Genomic DNA, 24,041 nt, shown 5'->3' on the forward strand with positions numbered 1-24,041 from the left:
AAGAGGCGTCTGTTTTATGAGGGACTGCTGACTTTCTGCTGCGGCTTTGTCACCTCTCTGAACAGCAAATCAATCACGTATTTTGTGCTCCTTCAAATTGCAACTGACCAGTGTACGGCGAGATCCCTAAGGATCCTGTTGCAGCCAGCACGCACTGCTGGCTCTTGACAGGTAGGGTCAACTGCTGTCCATGAGGCACTCGTGCAGTAGCTGTTACTGCCATTGTTTCTGATGGATCTTCGGCTCGTATTTGTCAGTACAGCAGCGGGAAAACAAAACGGGGCATGGAGTAAAGACAGCTCAAAGTTGGTGTGAACTCGGCCCCCTCCCTCAGAGGACAGAGCCCTTGCAAGTGTACTTCTCCCTGAAGTCTGCCAATTCCCACGCAGCCTCTCTCCCTCAGGCACAGCCCAACATTGCAGCCACAGAGCGAAATCAAAGTAAGATTCCCACCAAAAGAGCATGGGAAGTTCCTCACATAACACTGCTGGTGGAACAGGAGGAACTGACAAGGGCATGAAGAAGAGGAGCTGAGAAGCCAAGTTCCCAGCCCTCAACAGGGACTCTACAGTCGCAAATCTGTGGCAGCCCAGCGCCGTGAGAACACATTTTCACTCCCATCGGAATAACAAGAGGCATCTGTGGGCCTTGTGCAATAACTGAAGAAGGACGAGGCAAAAACATAGCACAGTCACCTCAGCAGGAAAACAGGGACCTTGCCCCTTACCCGCAGCAGAGGTCGACAGTCTGTTAAAACTGTTTGCTAATTGGAGTATTACACCAACTCCCAGACATGGAAATGTGTGGATTTGCTCAGTGGAAGTTCCCAAGCTCAAAGCCTACTAAGGTCTGTTGCTACACCAGAAAGGCACAGCCTACTCCAAAGGAGCGAACAAGTGACAAGGATAAAAATGGAGAAATTTACATTTTAGGGAAGCATCGGAAAGAGACAGGCTTGCAATCAAGCATCTTAACCCTGGAGACTGATGGTAACGAGCGGATCTCAGTTCCGGGCCGCTGGGGGCGAGGTGCATTTCTGTGGTGAAATGGAGGGAGACGGAGCACCGGCACCCGCCGCACCCCCCCTGCCGGCACCACCAGCCCGCCCCGCTGCCCGCCCGCTCCCGACATGGCGGCCGGGGCGGGGCGGGGCGGAGGAGCGAGCGCGAGCCCGCCCCGGGGCAGTGGGGCGCATGCGCGCCGCCCGGCGGCCGCGCCGCGCCAAGATGTCGGCGCAGGGGGATTGCGAGTTCCTGGTGAAGCGGGCCCGCGAGCTGGTGCCGGGAGACCTGTGGGCGGCCAAGGCCTGGCTCATCACGGCACGGAGCCTCTACCCCGCCGACTTCAACATACAGGTGAGCGCCGCCGCCCCGAGGTAATGCAGAGGCGCGGGGCGCCGCTCTCCCGCACGGCCGTACGGCGGGCGCTGCCTCACTGACTGACTGACTGACTGGCGCCTCGGCCAGTAGCGGCCGGAGGGGTGGGGCGGCCGGCTGCCGCGGTGCCGGGGGCCCGGAAGCGTCTGAACGGCGCCGTTTCGTCCGTCACTCACGGCGGCCGGGCCTTGTCAGGGGGCGCGGAGGAGGGCGGGTCTCCTGGCGGGGGCCAGGCACCGCACCCGCGGCGGAGCTCCCCGACAGGCGGCCGGGCCTAGCACCCGGCTAGAGGCCTGGCCCAGCATGGCCAGAGTGGTCCGACCCCGCACCCGTGACAGGGTCCGGACTCTGCACCCCTGTTCCGCAGCCGAACACTCTTTTGCAGACTTTCTTTGTCGCTTTTCACTCCCCCTTGAACGCCCAGGACGGCTGTTGGGAAACGCAGAGCCGTGCGGCAGCGGCGCCGCAGGTGCCCAGCCTCTGGCCGTGGTGACCGATGTTTAAAAGTAAAGCGGCGAGCTTGTAACTGGTCCATGTGTTTCACTGCAATAAAATCCACTCCTGTGAATGCTCTGTGAAAGCGTTGGGTTTTAATAACTGAGGGGAAGGTCCCTTTCAGCCTCTTGTGTTTGCACGTGGTGAAATATTGGGGTTTTCTGTTGCAAAAAATAGCCGTTTCTTACAGAGATTTAAAGTACCTCTTTTACCTATGGCTTTTATATCAGCTTGGGTTTTACATTGCATCTGACTGGAAACAAACCCAGGTCAAAGAGCTTTTTGAATTCTCAGGAAGTTTCATATTTGTGTAAAAGTAAAGCCAGCGTGTTAATATTGGAGTTCTTATCATACAGAAGTTTATGCTTAATTTAATATATGATTAGATAGTTTAAACTTAGCTCCTCGTTTCTACAGCAGATGTTGCAATCCTTTCATTTTCCATTATTCAGTCTGCTGTGGCAATTTTGGGACCGTTTTTTAGAGTGGAAGGACTAATTTGATTCATAAATGTATTCAAGAAAGGTAACGCTCTGTTCTTCCATCCTGCAGTATGAGATGTACACTATTGAGAGGAATGCTGAAAGGACAGCATCTGCGGGCAGGCTGCTCTATGACATGTAAGTGATCCGAGCTGTAACTCTACAATTATACAAGGTGCTTGTTTCCACGAATGTCAGAGTTTCCAAAAACATGATGTGAGTGTTCTTGGAAATCTGCGTGGATAAATTAAGCAGAAAAGGTCTTATTAATTAAAACTATATAGTAAAAAGGAAAATTTTATTTTCCATTTGCCCACGCATATTCTTTCATAGGAAGTTTTTGTCTTGGAAACAGATTTTGAGATCGTTGTGCATTCGTTGCCTCAAACTTTATTACAGGTTTGTGAATTTTCCAGACCAACCTGCTGTATGGAGGGAGATTAGTGTTATTACATCAGCATTAAGGAACGACTCGCAGGACAAGCAGACGCAATTTTTGAGAGGTAAGGATTCTGTTCAGTCAATAGGGAGAGTCCTGAAGGAATCTAAAGATAAGCCCTCTGGTTACATATCTGAGGTGGCAAGTAAACATCAGTCTTTTTAACTTTGCTTGTGGGCTGCAGATTTTTTTTTGCTTAGTTAAGCCTTAGAGACTTCACTCAGTGCGCTGGGCCTAGGAAACACAAAGGGACAGGAGAAGTTGATTCTCATTGTTTTATCTCTGATATGGGTAGACTAAGCACTTAGAAATAGGGAATAAGTGGAATGGGACTTATGAATCATTGTCCCACTGGTTGCAGAGAACAATGAATGATCATAAAAATGGGGTGAATTCATACGTATGAAGTGAGGGTTATGAAAATGAACAGTGACCAGAAGGGCTTGGCGCTCACTGCTGGCAACCACAGGCAGTTTTGAAAGCAGAATTTACACCTGTCAAATTATAATCTGCTGCTTGAATATGTGCTTCAGAAGCTCTAGGGGTAAGTAGTGTGTAAGTCAGAGTAGAGGCTATTCCAGTTAAGGAAACCATTTGCGTTTTCATGGGATGTGTTTATTTTTCAGAGAGAATACGTAAAACTTACAGGGATAGTCTGTTGGTTTCTTTCTAGTATCTCATTGGAAGTTTAAATTGAAAAACTACCTTTTAACAATGAAAGTATTAATTGTAGAAGCGGAATGTAAGTAAAAAAGTAAATTAACATTCTTGAAAAAGCATCTTAAAATGTCCAATATTTAAGTATTAGGATTTTCAGTATTCCACTCATGAGCGGTCTTAATTGTTAATTGAAGTTCTGTGCACCCAAATAAACACAGATAAATATTCACATGGTCTTCTCTGAAAGAAACAGCCATTTTTTTCAGGCATAGATACTAAAAGCAGAAAAAAGTATAAGGAAATCTCTTTCACGCTGCGTGGCAAGGTGATGTTGGCTAGTCCTTCACCTTTTGTCAGTCATCTTCACAATTCAGACATGACAAGTTAAACATTTTAATTTTTTTTTAAAGGCTTATTTGAAACCCTTCCTGGTCGGGTCCAGTGTGAGATGTTACTGAAGGCCACTGAGCAGTGCTTTAACACATTAGAAAGGGCAGAAATGCTGCTACTGCTTCTGCGACGTTTCCCAGAGACTGTGGTGCAACACGGGGTAAGAGAAGAGAAACTTATAGTACTCAGGATACTGGCATTCTGTTCTTGAGATTTTGGCTGAAATGTATTTTCCTTTGCCTGGTGAGAGGGTGAGTCTTTTTATTCATGTTTAATTGTGGCTCATAGTTCAGATTGCTGTCTTTTGAGGTTACCACCAGGAAAGAATTGGGCAGAAAACAAATGGAAGCAAATGAAACATTTTCTTGTTTTGTAAATGCAAAGAATATTCCATGCTTTTTGAAAAATCAGAATGGCACAAAAAAGTGTCTAGAGGAGTATTATCGTCTAAGAAAGAATAAAGCTTCAGCTTTTTGTCAGTAAACTCTCATTGAGGGCAGAGTGCTTTGAGGTTATGACTGGACTCTTTAACGAGCAGCATGTTTACTTTGACTTGCAGAACTACAGTTGGAGCTCTGTAAATGATGATCTGCTTTATTTAAGGAGGGTTTAAGGATAGTTTAAAAATAGTTTAAAGACTACAAAACCTGTTCTGAGACTGACTTACACTAACGTGTTCTAGTTGTACTAGCATCAGGCAGAGTGCACAGTCAGTTACTACGGCTCAGGTGACAAGCTGTAACTTTGAGGCTTGGTACCTCCATCGCTTTCACCTGTCTGCGCACGTCTTTACCGATACAGTCACACGCCCAGTTTTCCTCTTGGTCTTGTTTTTCTGCCTTCTGGCATTGCTTTTCACCTGTTATTAAGTAGGGAGACTTTCACTAATTATTGAGAGACTAGCACGTGCAGTTGCCGTATAGTGAATTGCTTTTACTCACGCGTCCGCTGAGCCATTGTTCAGCCCCACTGAATCACAGTTTAGAAAGTTTCTAAAGGCGCTGGTCCAGTGTTTAATTTTCACTTTGCTTGCACAGGTAGGCCTTGGGGAAACGTTGTTAGATGCCGAAAGTATCGAAGACCAAGAATCGCCAGTGAATTGTTTTAGAAAATTATTTGGTAAGAAAATATTAACGTTCTTGCTTTATTATACACCTTTTTAATACAGCAGGATTCTGAGTTCAGTAAACTAATTTTAAGATGTGAAGATCAGAAAACCACTTTAGTCAGGCGAGGCTTGGGCCATATTAGACGAGCCTGACCATACGGTACAACTTGGCATTATAGTCATTCATGTGAGGTTCTGTGTGGTCCTTTGTGGTGTATGGTCAGCCAGAGATGGAGGCCTACATTGCTGATTGAGAACCTGACTTAGGACAAATAGAAGAAGAAAACCCACAAACCTAAAGGATTTTTTGGTTTGTTTTCTATTTTAGTTTGTGACGTTCTTCCTCTAATAATTAACAACCCTGATGTTCGACTTCCTGCCAGCTTGTTATATAAATATCTGAATAAAGCAGCAGAATTTTATATTAACTATGTAACTAGATCTACACAAACGGAAAGCCAGTATCAAGGTAAGAATATTTTTCCAGAATTAACCTTTTGTAGAAGGTATTTTAGTGTTACTGAAGTGACATCCATAAAAGAATGCATTACTTTTACGTAATGTATCCCATAGACAAGGATTAATAGTCGTATTTGATGTTTCCTAGTTCTTTGATACGAAAATACTTCATGATACTTCAGCTACTTAGGATGCTCATGATGCTTCAGTGTATGTACTGAGAAGTAGGACAGAATGTCCAAGATCTCCTTATCGAGCCTATCAGCTCTCTTGTATGAGGAGGCAGAAATGCCTCCTGCTCCCTCTTAGCCTTCTCAGTGAAGAATGGTTACCCTGAAAGCTCCCATGTACAGTTTTACATGTCTCCTTGAAAGTAAATCAGTTGGTTTGATTTTTTTATGAAGAGAAAAATGTGCTGGTTTTCCTAGGTTCACAAGATTCCTCTGATATTATGTCTCCAAGCAAGCGTAGCTCTCAGAAATATGTAATAGATGGTCTCACAGAGAAATCATCCCAGATTACAGATCCTTGGGAGAGGCTATTTAAAATACTTTCTGTGGTGGGAATGAGGTGTGAATGGCAAATGGATAAGGGAAGAAGGTGAGAAATGTGTACTTTTCTGAGTATTTCTTCTCAAGGGGAATTTGGCTTTTGAATTCTTAAGGAGATGGGAGGAAGGGTTGAAGAAGGATTTTAACACGAGGACATGTTGTGTAAATTCAGTGCAGCTTGTTTTTCAAGACTGTACAATGCAAAGGAAAAACGTGGATCCAGGGAGCTCTTTCAAACTAGTCCGTAATCTTAATCTTCATTGATGAGATTCATGCCCTGTAAGAACTACAGTACTGTGGGGTATCCTTCCCTAGGTGCCTCCGCAAAGAGAAACATGGTAAATGTTTAGTGAAGTTTCTCTGCCGTGCATTCCCTGCCTCCACTGACTTGCAGCTGGGGGATTTCCTCAGCCAAAACATTAGTTTTTCATATTCACTGTGCATTATTTCCTTTAGTTTTGGCGTCTGTGTAACATCCTGAATTCTTTTTGTCTTTCTTCCTCAGAAGTTTTGGTGATATTTTGCATCGAATGAAAGACCTGTGCAGATATATCAGTAACTTTGATAGTGATGCACACGCTAAATACAAGAATCAAGTAGTGTATTCCACGATGTTGGTCTTCTTTAAAAATGCATTCCAGTATGTCAGCAACATCCAGCCATCGCTCTTTCAAGGTTAGTTTCTAATGTTTCAACTTTTGTAAAGAGTTCTTTGTGATTTCATTGCTAATGTCTGAAAGATCTTTTCTCATTAGTCTTTTGAAACCATCACCTCACAAAGTGACATGGGTCTTTTTTACAATTCTCCCAAGCCATTGGTTTTACCAGCAGAAGTAGTTCCTGACAACTGCTGTAGTGGATCAGACCAAAGATCAATCTAACTTAGCACTGTGGATTCAGCCTTGGCCAGCAGCAGTTAGCTGTCTAGCAAAGAGAAAAGTTAACAGATCAGAAGTTATGAGAAACATCCCTAGGGTTGATTCCTGCTCTTCCATCAGCATCATGTTTGTTTTGTTTTCTGCTCTGATTCTGTTTCTTCGAAGCTGACGTTTTCTTGGCTTCCTTCAGTCAAAAGATTGTACAAAAAGCTTCCACAAAATAAGTGAAGATATTTTCGCATTAGGAACACACAACAAATTTATAATTAATCAAATAAAAACTGAATAGGAAAAGATTTCCTGAAATTCACAAGCTTCCAACTTGGCTTTCTTTGTATAATTTAAGTGTAATCTTTAAGGTCTACTTTGTACGTTAATCCTAATTCGTAATTAATTTGTAAATTGAACATTTAAAATATGAATGTTACCTGTGCTTTTTCCTACCCACTCAAATCTGCATTTGGGCCATATCAAATTGCTTGGAGCACCTTGGATTGCTTCTTCAGGGATTGACTGGATTTTTCAGACATGGCCCAGAAGCTGAGGGAAGTCCTTTAACCTCCAGTTTGTTTAGAACTTACTGAAATAAACAGCATCATAAAAAGGAGTTTTCAAATCTTGATAGTGTGCATTTCCTGCTGCTTCACTCACTGCTAGGGAATTCCTTGCAACAGTAACAATTGACACCACAGGTAATTAATACTTAGTAATACTGCAATTACTGATTTGTGATAGAATTACAATTTTAATTTTAATTCTTTATGTTGTGTTCATAAATTTCATCACAATTTCCTGCATGGAGCAAATGATCATTTGAGTAATGAAACACTCAATACAAATGATGGGTTTTAAACAACTTTACAGAAAGTTCAGTAATCAGTTGAACAATGTCAGTAGGTAGTTAAGCACAGAAGACAAATGACATGACAACATGTAGTCACTTTAAAAAAATACAGGAACTAATTGCGTTTTCTTGTTTTATCCGGAGGAAAGAAGAGTTATGGTGGGACAGTGGGGTACTTTAGCTGTGCATACAGTTTTAGGTGATTGATTCTGAGTTGAGGAAGAAAGGAAGTAAAGCACTGGTGAAAATGTTCCTTTCTAAGTTGTGCAACTGAGTGTGTTAAAGCTCGTGTTTTCAGACTGATCCACCAAAAAAGAATGTATACTGAGACAACAGAGCGCGATTCCTTCAGCGCAGCATTTCTGGTATCCTTTATTGTTTCTTGACATCTAGAAATATTTCCAAGATCTCTTTTCCTCATTTCTGCTTTAGTGTTTAAGTCCAGTGGTATTCAGTGCCTTTCATATCTTTTCAATCATTAGGGTTTTTCCTCCTTCTCTGTGGAGAGCTCACTGTAGAAATGTAGAATCCTATGTATTTTGGAAGTGTCGTGGTGGGGAAAAAAGCTGTCTCCTCCTTAATCCAGTAGTTCTGAGTTTTGATCTGTGACTTTCTTCTCATGTGCATGGACTTGCAAGAAACCTCTTGAGAGGAAACTTTTCAATACATTTCTTACACGTAATTCATATCTGCCTTGCTGGAGACTTGAGAAATGAATGAGACAATTCACACTTCTCGTAACTTTCAGGCTGCCTGCAGGCTTGGCAGGAGTTGCTATTTGGGCTGATGCTTTTAGGGGTTTATTTATAACACTGTGTGCTAAAAATCAATTAAAACCTCTGTAAGCTTAAATTCTAGATCTTGGTTAGACAGAAAACCACAATATTGCTCTTTGTATGGCTGTGTAACTTTCAGTAATGTAAGAGCAGGTTTGCAGCCCAAGTCAAGGGTGAGGTTAGTTTTTGTTTTGTTTTAGGACTGGAGGTTTTGGAATAAAGGCTACAGTGTGCTTGTTTGCTACTGAGAAGAGCCTATTTCTTTGGAAAGCAAGCACTTAACTGGTATTCACATCGGTATGAGTAAAAGAAAAACTACTCTCTTCTTCTCAGGTGTTAGAAGTAGGCAGCTCTTAAGATTCTAGTGGTAAGACTTCCAGCATCCCAGTTGTGGTATTTTCGTATCTGTTTCTCACGGATGCTGTTTTCTACGTTATGACTTGGCTCTATTTTCAGTTCACACGGCTTAGATTCCAACACAATGGAATACATGATGGTACAGGAGAGGTGATTTCCATGTGTTGTAGCCTTTGTGTAGGGGACGTTTCAATGGTGGTATTTAGTTTGAACTTACTCAAAGGAGATAATATTATTTGGTTGGTCAACCAACGCCAGGTTGGTTGATTCCTGTAATGTTAACTTGTGTTGTAGTGGACTCCTTACACATCACTTCTGAGTAGATGGGAAAAGCTTAGTACGGGTTCTTTTATGTCAGGAGATGAAATGGATTGTCCTTATACTAAGCTCTCAGATTAGTTCTTTGCAATTATGAATGAGGCCTTAAGCCTCGTATCTTTCTGCAAATAGAAACAGAAGAAATGCGCATACTGAAAATACTTGTCTGCAGGTTTCAAAATGGGAAAACAGATTTATGGATTTCCTCTTTCCTTTATATTTCTCTTTTTATCTCAGCTTTGCACATCTATATACAAGTTGACTGTACAAAACAAGAAAATGTTTTTGGAAGAAAAACTTTCTCAGTAGTGGCCATGCACCAATGCTGTTTGAGCTTAAGAAATGTCATTCCTATTTTATAGCTAATGAAACCTGAGCACTGAGGTCTGAAATAACAGGTACCAGATCCCACCAGATGTTCTGTGACACCAGTGGAAGTAGAAATTAAGTCTTCTGTGCTTCAAAATGAGGCTTCTCTAGAGTCTTTGGGGAGTGATGATGGGCTCTAGCAATCAGTTAAAGGTTTAATTCTGTACACTGAAATCAGTGGGGGCAAAGCTGACACTGAGTGATCCTACCGGGGAAATCTTGTGATAAAATACACTCACTCCTTTGAGGCATCAGTGCCTGTCAGCATATTGCTTTGGTTTCTCATGAGAACAGTTTGAGAATATTGCTGTGCTTCGCCATGTTTGTGGCTGTTAACTTCAGAGCCGTTTGTTCTGTGTACCTCTTGAGTAGTTGTACTTACATAAAATCAAATAATGCTTGATGAGAGAACACCTGCTGCCTGAGTATATCTTGTGACTGCTCCATAAGACAAGGATTCAAAGATATTCTGAAGCTCTCGAGCAAACTCTTATGATGTGTGCTAAATGCATTCTGACCTTTACTGTAAGGTTGCTTTGAGAAAACCATAGCTTTACCAGCATATTTTAAGCTTATGCAACTTAAGTGAATTAATTTCAGATTGTTTCCTCTAGCATTATAATCATTACTTGTGAAGGAAACAAAACCAGCTTGATGCAGTCATGAGACCTTTCAGATCAGTTTAGAGCAATCTTGAATTGAATAATTTATCTTTAAATCCAGGTCCAAATGCTCCAAACCAAGCTCCACTGGTTCTTCTCGAGGACGTGACCAACATCTATGGTGATACAGATATTGATCGTAACAAACACATACACAAAAAGAGGAAACTTGCTGAAGGAAGAGAAAAAACAATGGTAACTTTTCTAGACCTTTTTGTTTGTAACAAGAATGATATTGGTACTGGAATTTAGGTAATAGTGGTTTTGACGCAGATGTAATAGACGTATTTTTAGAGCTACCGTGGAATAGCTATTTATGACCACAAGTTGCAAACAGATTTTTTTTTTTGCTAAAGTCAGCAAGAATAAAACAATTTTTGTAGCAATTGTGTAGACACGTATGTGCTGATCTGTATACTGTAACTTGAAGGAGTTCAGCAGAGACTGCAGAAGCTGCTAGAAATGGTACCTGTAGCAGTCATGTTCTACAGCTAAACCTCCAAATTAATTGACTTTTCATGATTGGAACTGTGAATACATCTATTTCTTTAATAGTAGAGACCCACTGTTTTATGGAACTTCTTTGCTGGTAGAAATATGCACCTACACAAGAACTAAATTTCCTTTGCATTATGCCATTGTAGGTTTACACTGAGTGATAAAGCATAACGTATGTATGTACTTTAACGGGTAATCTGGCTGGAGCTCAGTGGTGGTATCCTGCATTTAACAGAATGAATCCCTTTGGGATACTGTTTATCACCCTGTGCGACTGAGTTTCTTGGTAGCAAACCAGATTGTTCCCATGTTACAACAAGCTCAGCGAAAAGTCACTTACAGGCACTTAAACTAGGACCTCGGCATCCCTAGTACAGAATTGTTTTCTTGTGTTCAGCAGAACTTATGTGACTTCAGAATCCTGTGAAATAAGTGTAAATTAGGAAGTGAATCTGTTTGTTTAATCCTGACTCTTAAGCAGAGCTCAGATGATGAGGATCCTTCTGGGAAGGCACGAAGTCGCCATATTACAGTAAACAAGGCAGATCTTGCAAACTCTATTGAAGTATTAGAGAGCTTTAAACTGGCAAGAGAGAGCTGGGAGCTGCTCTATTCTCTGGAGTCACTCGACAAAGGTAAGGCTGACTGCAGGCAGAGTCACGTTTAGGCTTCATTGCTGTAATTCTACTGTTGTTAAAATAAAATTCCTGTCATTGTGAATTCTTAAAATTAAATTTACTTTGAGTCCTGAGTATTTTTGATCTAAATTCCAATAAGAAGCTTTATCAGTTGTTGCATTTCTGAATGTTTTGTTCCTGGATTTTGTTTCTTTCTTCATGCATTTTTGTTCCTTCACCCTCACTTCTCTTGGAAGCAGCTTTTACTGAAGGAGCAGTTGGTTAGTAGTAGTGCTGATAATACTCAGTGAGGATGTGCTGCTAATGGCTGCTTTACTTCATGCCCAAGAAGATGTGTCTTTACTGTGTCTCTCCCTTTCTGATGATATCATAGAATCATAGAATCGTTAGGGCTGGAAGGGACCTTCAAAGGTCATCTAGTCCAACGCCCCTGCAAGGAACAGGGATATCTCCAACTAGATCAGGTTGCTCAGGGCCTCATCCAACCTGGCCTTGAACGTCTCCAGGGATGGAGCATCCACCACCTCTCTGGGCAACCTGTTCCAGTGTTCTACAACTCTCAATATCTGGTGTGATAATCTGGAAAACAAATTTCTCTTCTAAAAAGCAGGCAAATAGTACCACCTAGCTGCTATTAGATTTGTTGGACACTGTGAAGAGAAGTATAATGAGAATACGGTTGTCTAGGAAGAGAGTATCCTACATGTGAAAGATTTCACTCTTACTGTTTTGTTTTTTCATTTTTAAATTCAGCTGTTTTTTTCTAGGGAGTTGATTTTTAACCCAAAGTGCTTCATTTTCTCTTTTATTTTGTCTTCTCTGACCACTTACGCAGAGTTCACCAGAATTTGTTTGTCATGGAAGACAGACACCTGGCTTTGGTTAAGAATCTTTCTTACAGACATGATCATCTACCAGGTAAAAAAAAAAAAAACAACCTGGTAGAAATGACACCATTATGTTTCTCTTCCTTCTAGTCAATAGCTATTCTGATTAGCCAGTTTGACTGCTTTTAAGTGTCTACTGATTTCACACTTTAAAGCATGACCCTTGTGGGGATGAAATCATACCATTCCTACCACAGTCTAAGTACCCTACTTAGGATATTCCTGTCTCAGTAGCTGTTTGTTGAGTCCAGATAGTTTTGCCATATGGAAAAGACCTCTGCATGGGCGTTTTAACCAGTAGATAATACATAGTGTCATGGAAGAAAACTGCATTTTATTCGTCTGTCAGTGCATTCTATTAGAACACAATCAGAGAGAAGAATTTTCAAACAGCACAAGACTTTAACATGTCTCAGTTAAAATTTATCATTCTCCTCATACATTAGGCTGACTGTACTAATTCCAAGTACCAGCTAAAGAACAAAGCTTGTTCTTTTATATTTTTCCTTTGGGGGTCTTGGGATTTTTTTTCCTATACTTGCACCTGAACAAGAGCTATTTCAAACTTTATTAGTCTAAATAAAGTAATTATTAACTCTGAAGAACATGATTATTTGTTTCAGTTAGAAATGTGATTTTGTAAGAGGCTTTTTAAAACAGCATTCTGTTTGTCTTCTCACTGCCTTGCAAGCGATCGATCCACACTCCTGTACACAGCACATCACTGGAGAGTGTTCTGATAGATGAAAATTTTGAGGCCCTGTTACTTGGACATGCTCTGTTTTGAAGAAATTCCCTTTCTGTAAGGGAATTTTATTTCTATCTCTCTACCCATTTTACAGAAGACCCTAACGCTGTTGTCTTATACCTTTTTTTTTAAAGGGGCAGTACAAAAAAGCCATCAGCAGCCTCCATCACTTGGCAGCTCTTCAGGGCTCTCATTCTCCACAGCAAATTACAGGACAAGGATCACTAGAAAGCCAGAGAGCACTAATCCAATTAGCAACCTGCCACTTTGCCCTTGGAGAGTATCGGGTACGTAGAGCATTCCACACACTGGTCCTTCATCATCTGGCCCTGTGGTTCCTGTTTGGTTTCCTCCTTTGACTTTTGCCATTAGCCTGTTTTCAGCAGGGTATCGAACATAAGCCAGGGTCTACTGAAAACTCTGTGCTTCACAGGGAGAAAAATTGCATCTCCTGGCACATTAACTGACTGTCCATTAGCAAATAGACCTAAAAATTTTGACTGTTTGGTAGTTATGATTTGGGAGGCTTAGGTGTGATTTTTCCATAGCTACAAGTGTTTGAGTTATCTGTAAATGTAACCTTAAATTTGATTTCCTTAACTTTATTGAAACAGTTTTAAATATGGAGGGAAAATTCCTAGGTATAGGCTTCGTGTGGCAGGGGAGAGAAAAGGTTTATAAAAAAGAAACTTCTGTGATTATCTTAGAAAATAATTGGTTATCAACTCACAGTATAAGAGACGAGAGAACAATGTTGCTCGGCCTGACCTCTGAACTTGCTTTACCTTTGTGATACGTATTTTGTGATTTTAGTGTTACAGGAGTGCGTGGTGGTCTGAGGTCAGTCAGTGTCAGCACTAATAATAAAGGCTGGGTCTCTTAGGATCTGATGTCATCCTAGTACAACTGAAGAAGTCTTTTTGTCCCTTCCAGTTTGCTCCTTTTTCATTGGAAATGTGGTAATATATTCCCACAGACCTCTTACTGTCTCTAGGAAATAGCATTAAAAATTCATCGCGTTTCTGTCATGCTGTCAGATTGCCATTTTCCTTTCTATTTTTACCATGGCCAGAACAAGCTTAAAAAAACTATTCTAAGAATTCATTTGAAAACTTAATCCTTCAAAATAAAATAGTTTTTGATTGCAGCTGTATTGATCTTACACTCCTGAAATGAAGAATGACGATACATATTTCTTCACAATTAAAATGACTTAGGTAGGTTCTCAGAATTGTTTAATGGCAGCTACATCTTTTTCCTCAGCCAAACTAAGTTACACATTAAGTTCACTCAAGTTCTAGCAGAGAATTTTGTGACTGTGTTTTTTTCCTTTGTGGTGTCTGAAATTTTTAATCATTATTAACATCCCTGAATTTTAAGAACTTTAATTTAGACTTAGCATTATCATGTCTCTCTTCTTCCTTTTATAGCAATCATGCGAAAAAGTGCTCGACCTCATGTGCTGTATTTTACTTCCAATACAAGAAGGAGGTAAAGTACAAGAGGAGCAACCTAAAGTAAAGTCTAAATTCAGGAAAGGTATGGAGTTGCTACTACCCTAAACTCAGCATCAGCTCAATTCTTCTCTTTTTGTGTTACAAAAAGGGAGGAAATTCTTCATCCCCTCTTGTTTTCGTGAGTGGTTTTCCTGCTGGTACCTATTAAAGTATATTTGTGACAAAGTCCTACCACAGGAAAAGAGAAATGAAGGAAAAATTTTACAATGTCTAACTACACGTTTTGAATTAATCACGATTTACTTTCTAAGTTTTCCTCCCTACCTGAGATTTGAAAATTGTAGATTTGTTTTGTTCCATTCTAATTTCTTTCAAACTTAAATAATCGTGAGAGCTCTGAAGTGTGTGATAAACTGTTCTGTTGCAGGGTCTGATTTGAAGCTTTGGCCATGTACCAGTAGAGCTATCATGCCTTACTGCCTTCATCTATTGTTAGCTTCTTTCAAGGTAAGCTACAGCCAAGGCTTCAAGTTCTCTTTTGTCTCTAAGGCCTAGTTTACATATCTGGGGTCCTGAAACTGCTTTATCCCACTGGTGTGATGAGGTGTGAAGGGCTGTGCCTCAAGTGCTTCTCACCTAAATGGGTTTGTGGAAGGTCTTTTTTGGGAGAGGCAGGAAGTGTTGATGGGGGAGAGTTTGTTCTCTCATTTTTTTCTTCTATTCATTTTAGTTTTGGGCGGAGGAGATAAATATTTTTGCCTGTATTCAGACTTCCCTTCTAGGTCACCGGAGAGAATTTGGTGGTTTTGCTGGAAATTTCCAGCCTATTTTAAATGCATATATTAGGGCAGAATGAAATACGCTCCTAAAGAACTTTTGTATTTGCATAGATGTAGGTGAGATGAATCCCATGTATTTATAAAAGCAACACGTGTTTCCTGATTGTCTCAATGTCGTTTTTTTTCCCTGAAGCTCAGAGCTTTTACAGACAGCAGAGATGATATGGCGCTGGGCCACGTAGTTGTTCTGCTTCAGCATGAGTGGCCAAGGGGTGAGAACTTGTTCCTGAAAGCTATCAACAAAATCTGCCAACAAGGAAACTTCCAGTATGAGAATTTTTTCAACTATGTCACAAGTATCCTTTCTCTAACCAAGAATGTATTTCACATCCAAAACTGAGTGCTGTGGTGTTGAAAAAGCTGTTAAGATAGTTTCAGCAGCAGCTTTTATTCATGAATCATATGCTCTATATGTTTTCATACCATGCAAGCCTCTTGTCATAGGTGGCAGTGCACAGTGGACTATAAATATGGCTCCTGTCACCTGCACTGGCACTTGAGAGTACCCTTAGGTACACTGCAGTTGCACTTCACAAAAACAGCAGCAGCTGAGGCTGCTCGTGCCAGTGATGGCAGCCTTGTCAGTAGGGCGTTATACAACGGGGTGGTTAACAAAAACGACAAAGCTGTACCTGTGCTTCAGAGAGTTGAATGATTTGGGCTACTGTTTATGAAATGCCTTGTACATGTAAGATCTTTGGGTTAAGTAAGATAATGAGCTGTCTCAAAGTTCACGCAAAGCATGTCTGATTTCTGTGTTCTGATATCTGACGTTTGCTTTGATCAGGATACACGCACGTGGGCAGTTTAGTGTTTAACCTAAATAGACATGATCCTCAGGAAGCAAGGGGTCTAACTCCTACCTGAGACAACAAAAAAAGCTCTTGTTAAAGGAAAGAGAATAAAAAGAAAAGCTAAACAAGGGATCACAATAGAAAACTAAAACGGGTACTGTGTGCCACCATGGTGGTGTTTCCTTCAGTCCCAGCCTCAGTATGCACTGCTTTGATAACCTGCAGTGCAGGAAAAGGAAGTAAAAACAAGCAGGGAATTTGTTGGGAGAGATGAGCTTTCTTTACTTCTATCTGACTGTACAAACAAAGAAATGAAGAAAGACAATTAATTGGCTGATGTGTGTATTTTGCACTTCAAAAAGCCATTTCTCGTGAATTTGTGGAGGATTAGGAATACATGCTGTGATCTTTATCACTTTTCAGAATAAACTTCAATAGCTGTTCATTTTGACTGTCCTTTCAGCAGTGCAGGTTCAGATGTGAGGGACAAAAAGGAATGTTCTCTATTATTTTTTGCCTACTCAAATCTTTAACGTTTTCTTCAGATATTGATATGTTAGAGGAATTTGCTTATTTAAGAACACAGGAAGGAGGGAAAATTCATCTGGAATTGCTGCCAAATCAAGCAATGTTGATCAAGTAAGGATAAAAAAGCATTTACTGTTTTCTTTGGAAAAAAAAAAAAGGGAGTATGTTCTGCTTGTCTTTGCTTTCATGTAATCTTCTGGATAGTAAGTTTGTCATGTCTTTGAGTTTAAATTTAAGGAGTTAGCTAAGGAGTTCAAACAAGTTTCTTTTTCTGACTCTCCTGTTGATCTGTGAATTCCTTTTAGGGTTCTTCAACTTTAAACTTCTACTTTTACAGAACTTTATTTTCAAGTCGTTTGCTTTAGAATGATTCCTATTAAAGTGATTACAGTATTGCTCTTTCAACTAGACACTTGCACTTTGCAGGAATTCTTTAAATAATTAGGCATGAGTGCAATGTGGTGTTAATTTTGCTGAACAGAAGCCACTATTTGTTGTAAACAAAGTTATGAAAGACCACTGAATGATGAAGAACTTAGGTGAAAAACATAAATTAAATTACACTCCAGGTAAACTCTAATAACCTTTCTGTCAGAAGTAGCAGATCATCTCTTGCCATGTACTGAACAAGCTTATTCTGCTTAGCTTATTATGAGATGCTGAAGGAAATTAATAATTTGGATTAACTTCCTAGGTGTTCTTGGTTTTGAGACAAGACTGAACAAGTATCTGCTGCAGGGTTTTAGTGGCAGAATGTTTTGGAATATCGTGGTTGTTTATTAGAACTTGTGGTATTTTGCTTTATAAGAGGGGGACTGCTGAAGTTTGTTGAAATTCCAGTTTGGGTCAGTGTATTCTGGCTATTCACTGACTAGAAATGGGCTAGAGTTTTCAAAAAATGAGAGCCTAACATTAGGCAACTGGATCCAAATTTGGACTGGTAATAGATTTTCCAGAGTTCTAGGTAATCGATTCAAAAATGAGGTACTAGGTGTACTTAAAGAAAAGAAAAAGAAGAAATACACATGCATGATGATGTGGCAGAGGATTTTCTCTTTTAAGCTCTAGATTTTCAGACTCTTAACCTTGCTGTATCTCAGTGCTTCTAACCAGCTGTATGAAAACAAGAATCGGGGTATGCTGTTCTGTGTGTGATGTTAAGTAATAAGCTTTGTCAGCAGGAGGGCTGAGTGCTGAAGATCACACCTGGTACCTTCTTAGCTGCTATGTCAAGTCAGTTGTAATGGTTCAGCACTGTTTCTCTGCATCGCGGCTTGTATTTTGATTGGCGCAGTAGCTGTTAGTTACTGTTCTGACCCCACCAGTCAGGAAGTAGGTAGTGAGCAGTGTTTCTCACAAGACAAATCTCTCTTTGATCTCCTTTTGACCAGCATTATGTTTCCTGAATGATGGAAACGCTTGTAGAAGAGAGGTCCTTTTCCTTGTGCTTATTGAGCCAAAACAGTCAAATATCCCATCCAGCTGAAAGCCATGTGCAGTGTCTTTTATGTGGCTGAGATGTGTAGGACAGGAACTACTTCGATCAGAGAGCTGATGGGAGGGAGAGTTCAGGATGTAGTCCGCTAATCAGGGATGATGTCTACTCCCTTCGTACCCCAGATATTTTTTTAGCTGGACTGGCTGTGAGGCTAGGGGATGGTTTCACCCAGCAGCGTTGACCTCAGCAGTACTGGTTAGATCACGGCCTCCTCCAGCTGGGGCTGTAGATAAAGTGGACCAGCACAGCCCTGCTTCCTGGGACAGTGGTTGGTAGGCTCAAAATCTGACTGGCTTTCATCTTTCAAAACTGTCACCAGTTCTGGTTGTATGAGCTGTTGTACCACCCTCCCAGTAACTGTTAGCAGAGGCAGCTCAGATCTGTTCAGTCAAACACAGGAAGACTCTGCGAGTTTGCCACAGCAGCCCAAAGATGGAACACTTGCTCTTTTGCCTGATCTTCCCTCAGCATAAATGTACGTGGCAATCCTGCATCTTAATCAACGGGAAACGTCTTACAGATATTATATGGGTTTTTATAAGGACTACTTTCTGGTTTGTGACTTATAGGACACTTTCTCCCCAGGTGAATTCCACATTCTTCTTCAGTAATTTTCCTCAGAACCTTATACTTTATAGGAAATTCATTTCTCTGAACCCAGGAAAGCAAACTGCAATGTGGTTTTCAACAGCGGAAGTAAGATGCTGGTAGCCTGCAGACTTACAATCGAGTCCTGCAAAATATATATACAGCTTGTAAGCTTTCCCTTTGCTTATATTCATTGTGGCAATATGAAGGTCCATGGTTTTGTTTTTTACTGGCGTTACAGCCAGCTCATTCTGTTTGCAGTGTCAACAAGACTTCGATGAGCTCTGAATTCAACCACTAAATGCTTCTGAACTCCATTCTAGACAAGCCAAGCCAAGTTTCATAGTTTTGCTAAGTATCAGTAGTGGCAGCGTTAGCTAGTGAGGTTAAAGAGGAAAAAGAACAATATTCAAGAAATGATTGATTAATATTGTGCTCCTTTTTGATAAATCTCACTAAAATTAGTCTAATCTTAGCCCACCAAACTGCGTGAACTTGATATGAAAGCTGTTGAGTGTTCTGCCTCTGCTCGCATTCCCATCCCGTCTTCCCTCAGGGACAGAGGAGGAAAAGCTCAGTTGAAGTGAAACAAAGTATCTTGAAAGTGTAGTTTTTATTCTGATTGTGCACTTGGCTGTGTTTAGTTCTGACGGTGGATCTTGTAAACAGTAATGAAGACACAGTTGCGCAGAATCCTTTTGCAAACATCTGCCACCCTGGGACCAATAACATCTTGCTGTTCCTTTGTATTTTCTGTTCCCTGTGTCCATTTTTGCAAGTACTGGACTCATTCATGCCAAATGCAAAATTATCGGTTTTGATTGAATAATTCTTGTGAATACTTTATTTCAGGTATTGTAGCTGTATTGTAGGGTGCTTCTGTACTAAAATGTCCTGTCTTTGACTTTTATAAGCATAGCCTCCATCCACATTTACTAATAAATTATAGATGCTAACAAAATGCCCACCTGTGAGATCTGAAGGTAGGCACCTGACTTGACATGACAGGCATGTAAGTGCGAGTCTTGCTTCTCTGCTCCCTTCCTGGCATCTCTAGGGGTGAACGGTGCACTCAGTACTCAGGTGCCTGATAAGATTTAGGTGTCTCTCTATTCTGAGAGACATAGATTAAGAAACTAGACCTGTTCTCTGTATACCAAATTTCTCATTTCTCCCTAGGTGGGGCATTGGATTTGCTCTAGGCTGGACATGTGAGGTTGTTATGTAGCACATAGCGCACAGAGATAAGCTCTTCACAGAGAAGACAAACTGTCTTTCAGCTGAGATACCTTTTGGTGGCTAATTTGTGTGGCTCTGGTCATAAATGAGAGGTTGCTCTGAGTGGCCATTTGTGCTCTAACATTGTGCCATCCTCTAACAGCCATTTTTGTATGCAGTTTGAATTTGAAAAGGTGAAAAAGGCCATCTGTGGGCTAATGAAAAGATACTTAGGCAACCTGTAACAAACACTGTCATGTACTCAACTTGGCCGATACCCGCTGTGCATGCACTCGGCTTGGGCTCAGCAGCAAATCCCTTAACTCCAAGTTGTGGGCTCTCCTGGTTCGCTGACGTGCTCTTGCTGGCTCTGCAGGGAAGCTCTGGTATCTGCACTGCTCCACTGATTGAATCTTTTCTGATTGACATGCTTCCTTAGAAGAGCTATGACAGTTCATCCTAGTACAACTGTGAATTGGTTTTGCACCTACTGCTGCCCTTTCTCCCCGTGTACCTGTCCAAAAATGTGTGTCTGTATTTAGGCCACAGTTGCAATGAAAGCTGGGGATGTTTGCATGTTTGATGCTGTCAGGGTCCCGCACCCCTTCGGCTGCTCGGCGATCATACAGCTACGCAGTCGCACCCTCGTTCTTTGATGCTCCTTTTTCTGGAGAGTTGTTTTGCACCGGAGGGGGAGTTGGTGTGTGGGTGTTTGAATGCTGCTATTTGCTGTTTTTTAAAGGACTTCTAGCCCTCCCATGGGGTTACTGCAGCAGGAATTCATACCTGTGCTACAGCCCAGCATACAGACTGCTGACAGGTACCAAGTGGAAAAACCCTGCTCATAGTGTGCTGTGTTTTGTCAACATGTTTTACTGCCCATGGTTTTCAGCAATTTGTTACTCAATATTTATCTTTTTTTTTTCTCCATTTGTGCCTACATTGCCTGGCAAACCATGTTGTTCTATTATAACATTTCTTTTTCTTTTTCCCATAAGTTGCCAGTATCCGTGTCCTTTCAATTTAATAATTAATCACTGTTGAATTTAAAGAAAAATTTAGAAATCCCCAAAACGATACCGATGTTCAGTCACGTATTAGCAACAGTATAACCCTTTCTTTTCAAGATGCTAGTTACTGGATCCATTTGTAGCTACTTTTCTTCATTTAAGTAGTTCTGTTTTCTGTTTTCCAGCTGTTACATGACACACATCTTCAAAGGCGCTGCTGGCTTATTCAGTAGCTGTAGGTTGCGTATTTTCCTTTAGGCTATAACTGACCACAGCACTTGGCTGCCAGCAATGTTTAAGACAATAAAGATGGAAAACAGGGCTTACCCCATAACCTGTGAATACACTGGAGTGTTTTCGGTACAGTTTTGCTTCACTCAGCCTAGCTTATCAATTGCCCAGGAGGCTCCAGGCTAGTCTCTTCTTTGCCTTTTCCGTGTGTTACAGAGGTCTCTACTGTTTTGGCAGAGAAGTCTCTTCTCAAATGCTGGACTTGCTGATTTACATGACGGTGGGGTGGTATTGTTGGTGAGGGTAATTCCCAGACTTATCCCTTTCTCATTTCCAGCATCTCTGGATTGACATAGATGTCCTCACCTTTTATTTTTTATTTCCTTTCTGTCTTTCAGTGTGTTTGCTGGGTTCGGCCCAGCTCTTCCCTTCTTGTCCATGACTCAGGACTTGTCTCAACATTAGCATTATGATTTTTATCTCTAATTTATGCTGCTCCTTTAGTAGTCCTAAGGCTCTCATTTCAGGGCCTATCTTTTGCTTCCTTTCCCAAGTAGGGCTTGCAGGTAGATGTTACGAAGTCTTGACCTTACTTACCCAGTTCTGGACCAGTGCAAGTAAATGTAGTGCTTTGGCGCTGCATAACGTTGTTTTAAGGACAAGATTTAGGTATCGAGTGCTGCAGGCCAGTGTGAGGATAAAGAACGGTTCATAAGAATGGCCTTTAACAGGGCAATATCCCAAGAGTTTCCCCAGCCAGCATCGCTTAGCTTGCTCAGTAGCTGGACCTTTGTTCTGTTTGAAAACAAGTCCTGAACTTCCACGCAGAATAAATGTAATCCCTGCCTGGTGTCTAGTATCTCCACAAGAGCTGGCTTCTGTCGACGCAGACTCACAGCCTGACGTGATGTGGGCTGTTTGTTGGTCTGTGAAGTGTTCACTGCACCTTTCATTAGTCAGAGTTACCGGTGCCCACAGGATTATATAGCTCCTTCCTGCACTTTCCTACTGGTACAAGATGCCTTCTGCTCTTTACAGTGGCAGCCATCTGTCCCCTTCCTCCAGAGAAAGGAGGTTCATCTTTTCACTCTTCTTTCAACCCCAGCCACTTACAGAAGCGATTACAAGGAGGAAGAGGCCTGGGCAGTAGAGAGAGAAAAAAAATAATTCCTTTCCCTGAGCAAGGAGAACTCTGTACATGCTGGGTTAAGAGAACAGATTTTCCTGTTAGCCCCAACAGCAACGTTTTTCTTCCCCTCAACAGTCATAACCAAAGCATAACTATGCAGTGAGAGCATAGATTTTTATGGAACTTCTAACTGTTGAAAGACTTGTAAGCTACTAAACACATGATTTTAAAAAAATAGTATAGCATGGGCTGTTTGGCTCCCCTTATGTAAACTCAGGTATGAACAGTAGCTACATAGTGATGGGCAGCACCTTTTACATTACTGCAGTGCACCAGATAACCGTTGTTTGATTTTGTCTGTCTCTCTTTCCTTCGTGGCTTAAGGCATCATACAGTTACCCGGGGTATAACTAAAGGAGTGAAAGAAGATTTCCGCCTGGCCATGGAGCGCCAGGTCTCACGCTGTGGGGAAAACCTCATGGTGGTCTTGCATAGGTTCTGCATTAATGAGAAAATACTGCTGCTGCAGACTCTGGCTTGAGTGGACTGGACCATGATGCAGTGTCTCTTCCGGCAAGAGGGGAAGGCTCTTTATTGCCTGAACAGCAGCTTGGCACTGGAAATGAACAGCAGTGTGGCACTGGAAAATCGCTTGTCCAGAGGGTCAGAGAAGTTCCCTATGAGCTACAGGTTCTGCAATACACAAACACTATTCAGTGTTGGTTCACGGCTTAGTTTTCTTATGTGGGTAGATCAAACTTTATAAATAAAACTTTGTTTAAGAAGTCTTCTGTAACATCCTTAATGTCCCCAAAAATTGTTGGTTTTTTTTCCCATAGCATTATACTAAGGTGTGCGTCTTGGTTCTTTTTGTCTTTACGCATACACAGAGGATACAGCAGGGTATTTCAGGCTTTTTATTAACACTCGTTTGGAAATCACAGCATGAATGAATTTCCTTAGTTTCCAAAAACTATTATCTTACATTGAATTGGTCTGCTCGCTCTTCCTTTTTGGCTGAGTTCTACCTATATTGCTGGTTTTCAGATTCAGGGCCCTTACGTAAATCCATTTATGAAGAGAACTGCTTTGATTGACCCTTGGTAATATCTAAGTGATTATACAAAGTCAATGGGAACTGGCTTTTCTGCGCTCTTAGAGTGCAGCATGTGAAATTTGGACCTCATCCATGTGGGAGGAATGTAACACAAAGGCCCAGAACGTGCACAGATGGGCTGCTAAACCTGTAGCAGCAGCATGCCGATTAATAAGCCAACAGAACAGATCTTTGGCAGCAGGATCCTAAACCTAAGGTTTTGATCCAAGACCAAATTGGAAGAACACAATGGAGAATGATCAGTTGAGTCACCGCTTTCCGCAGCACGCTGTAGCACAGAGGTGCCCCTGAGCTTTCCCAGACAGTCACTGCACTGCTGACCCGAGTGCAGGGCTGAGGATGCTGCCAGTGCTCCTCAGTCCAAAACCAGCCCAGTTAAACGTGTGCCAGCAGCAGCATGGCACAGGCATGCGGCAGGTGCCAAGGGTATATACAAACCCCAGATCTCTGAGCTAGGGGGTGCCTCGTCAGATGCAACGACTGTTGCCAGAGTCCCGTTCTGATAACCCCTTGCAGTCACTGCCCCCATCCCTTGCAGTTCCTTTTGTAAGCACCATCAGGCTGTCTTTGACTGCCCAACTGTTGCAGTATGTTCACTTTCTCTATTAGAAGGAGGGAGATCAGTAAAATATTTACAAAATACAGAAAACAGAAAGAGAGCAACTGCAGCAGACTAGTAGGTTTTTGCTAAATAGGA

The 24,041-nt window shown here is 41.5% G+C and overlaps 1 protein-coding gene across 4 annotated transcripts; it reads left to right on the forward strand.

Moving 5' to 3' along the window:
- The first annotated feature begins 1,193 nt into the window (after positions 1-1,193).
- On the forward strand, positions 1,194-23,012 carry INTS10 (integrator complex subunit 10). Of its 4 annotated transcripts, none has more exons than XM_086611359.1 (18): positions 1,194-1,355; positions 2,424-2,491; positions 2,753-2,856; positions 3,863-4,002; positions 4,880-4,961; positions 5,279-5,419; positions 5,838-6,009; positions 6,466-6,635; positions 10,226-10,359; positions 11,141-11,297; positions 12,136-12,218; positions 13,070-13,222; positions 14,366-14,474; positions 14,820-14,899; positions 15,365-15,527; positions 16,571-16,664; positions 20,600-20,677; positions 22,612-23,012. In XM_086611359.1, exons 1-18 carry the CDS (start codon positions 1,194-1,196, stop codon positions 22,766-22,768), a joined length of 2,247 nt encoding a protein of 748 aa, XP_086467485.1. In that variant the 3' UTR covers positions 22,769-23,012. The 4 variants fall into 4 exon arrangements, with proteins under 4 accessions (XP_086467485.1, XP_086467486.1, XP_086467487.1 ...); XM_086611360.1 differs by having other exon boundaries at positions 1,227-1,355; positions 11,144-11,297; XM_086611361.1 differs by lacking the exon at positions 20,600-20,677 and having other exon boundaries at positions 1,227-1,355.
- Positions 23,013-24,041: the final 1,029 nt, after the last annotated feature.

Source organism: Tauraco erythrolophus, chromosome 5, assembly GCF_009769465.1.
Source record: "Tauraco erythrolophus isolate bTauEry1 chromosome 5, bTauEry1.pri, whole genome shotgun sequence".
NCBI classification, from domain to species: Eukaryota; Metazoa; Chordata; class Aves; order Musophagiformes; family Musophagidae; genus Tauraco; species Tauraco erythrolophus.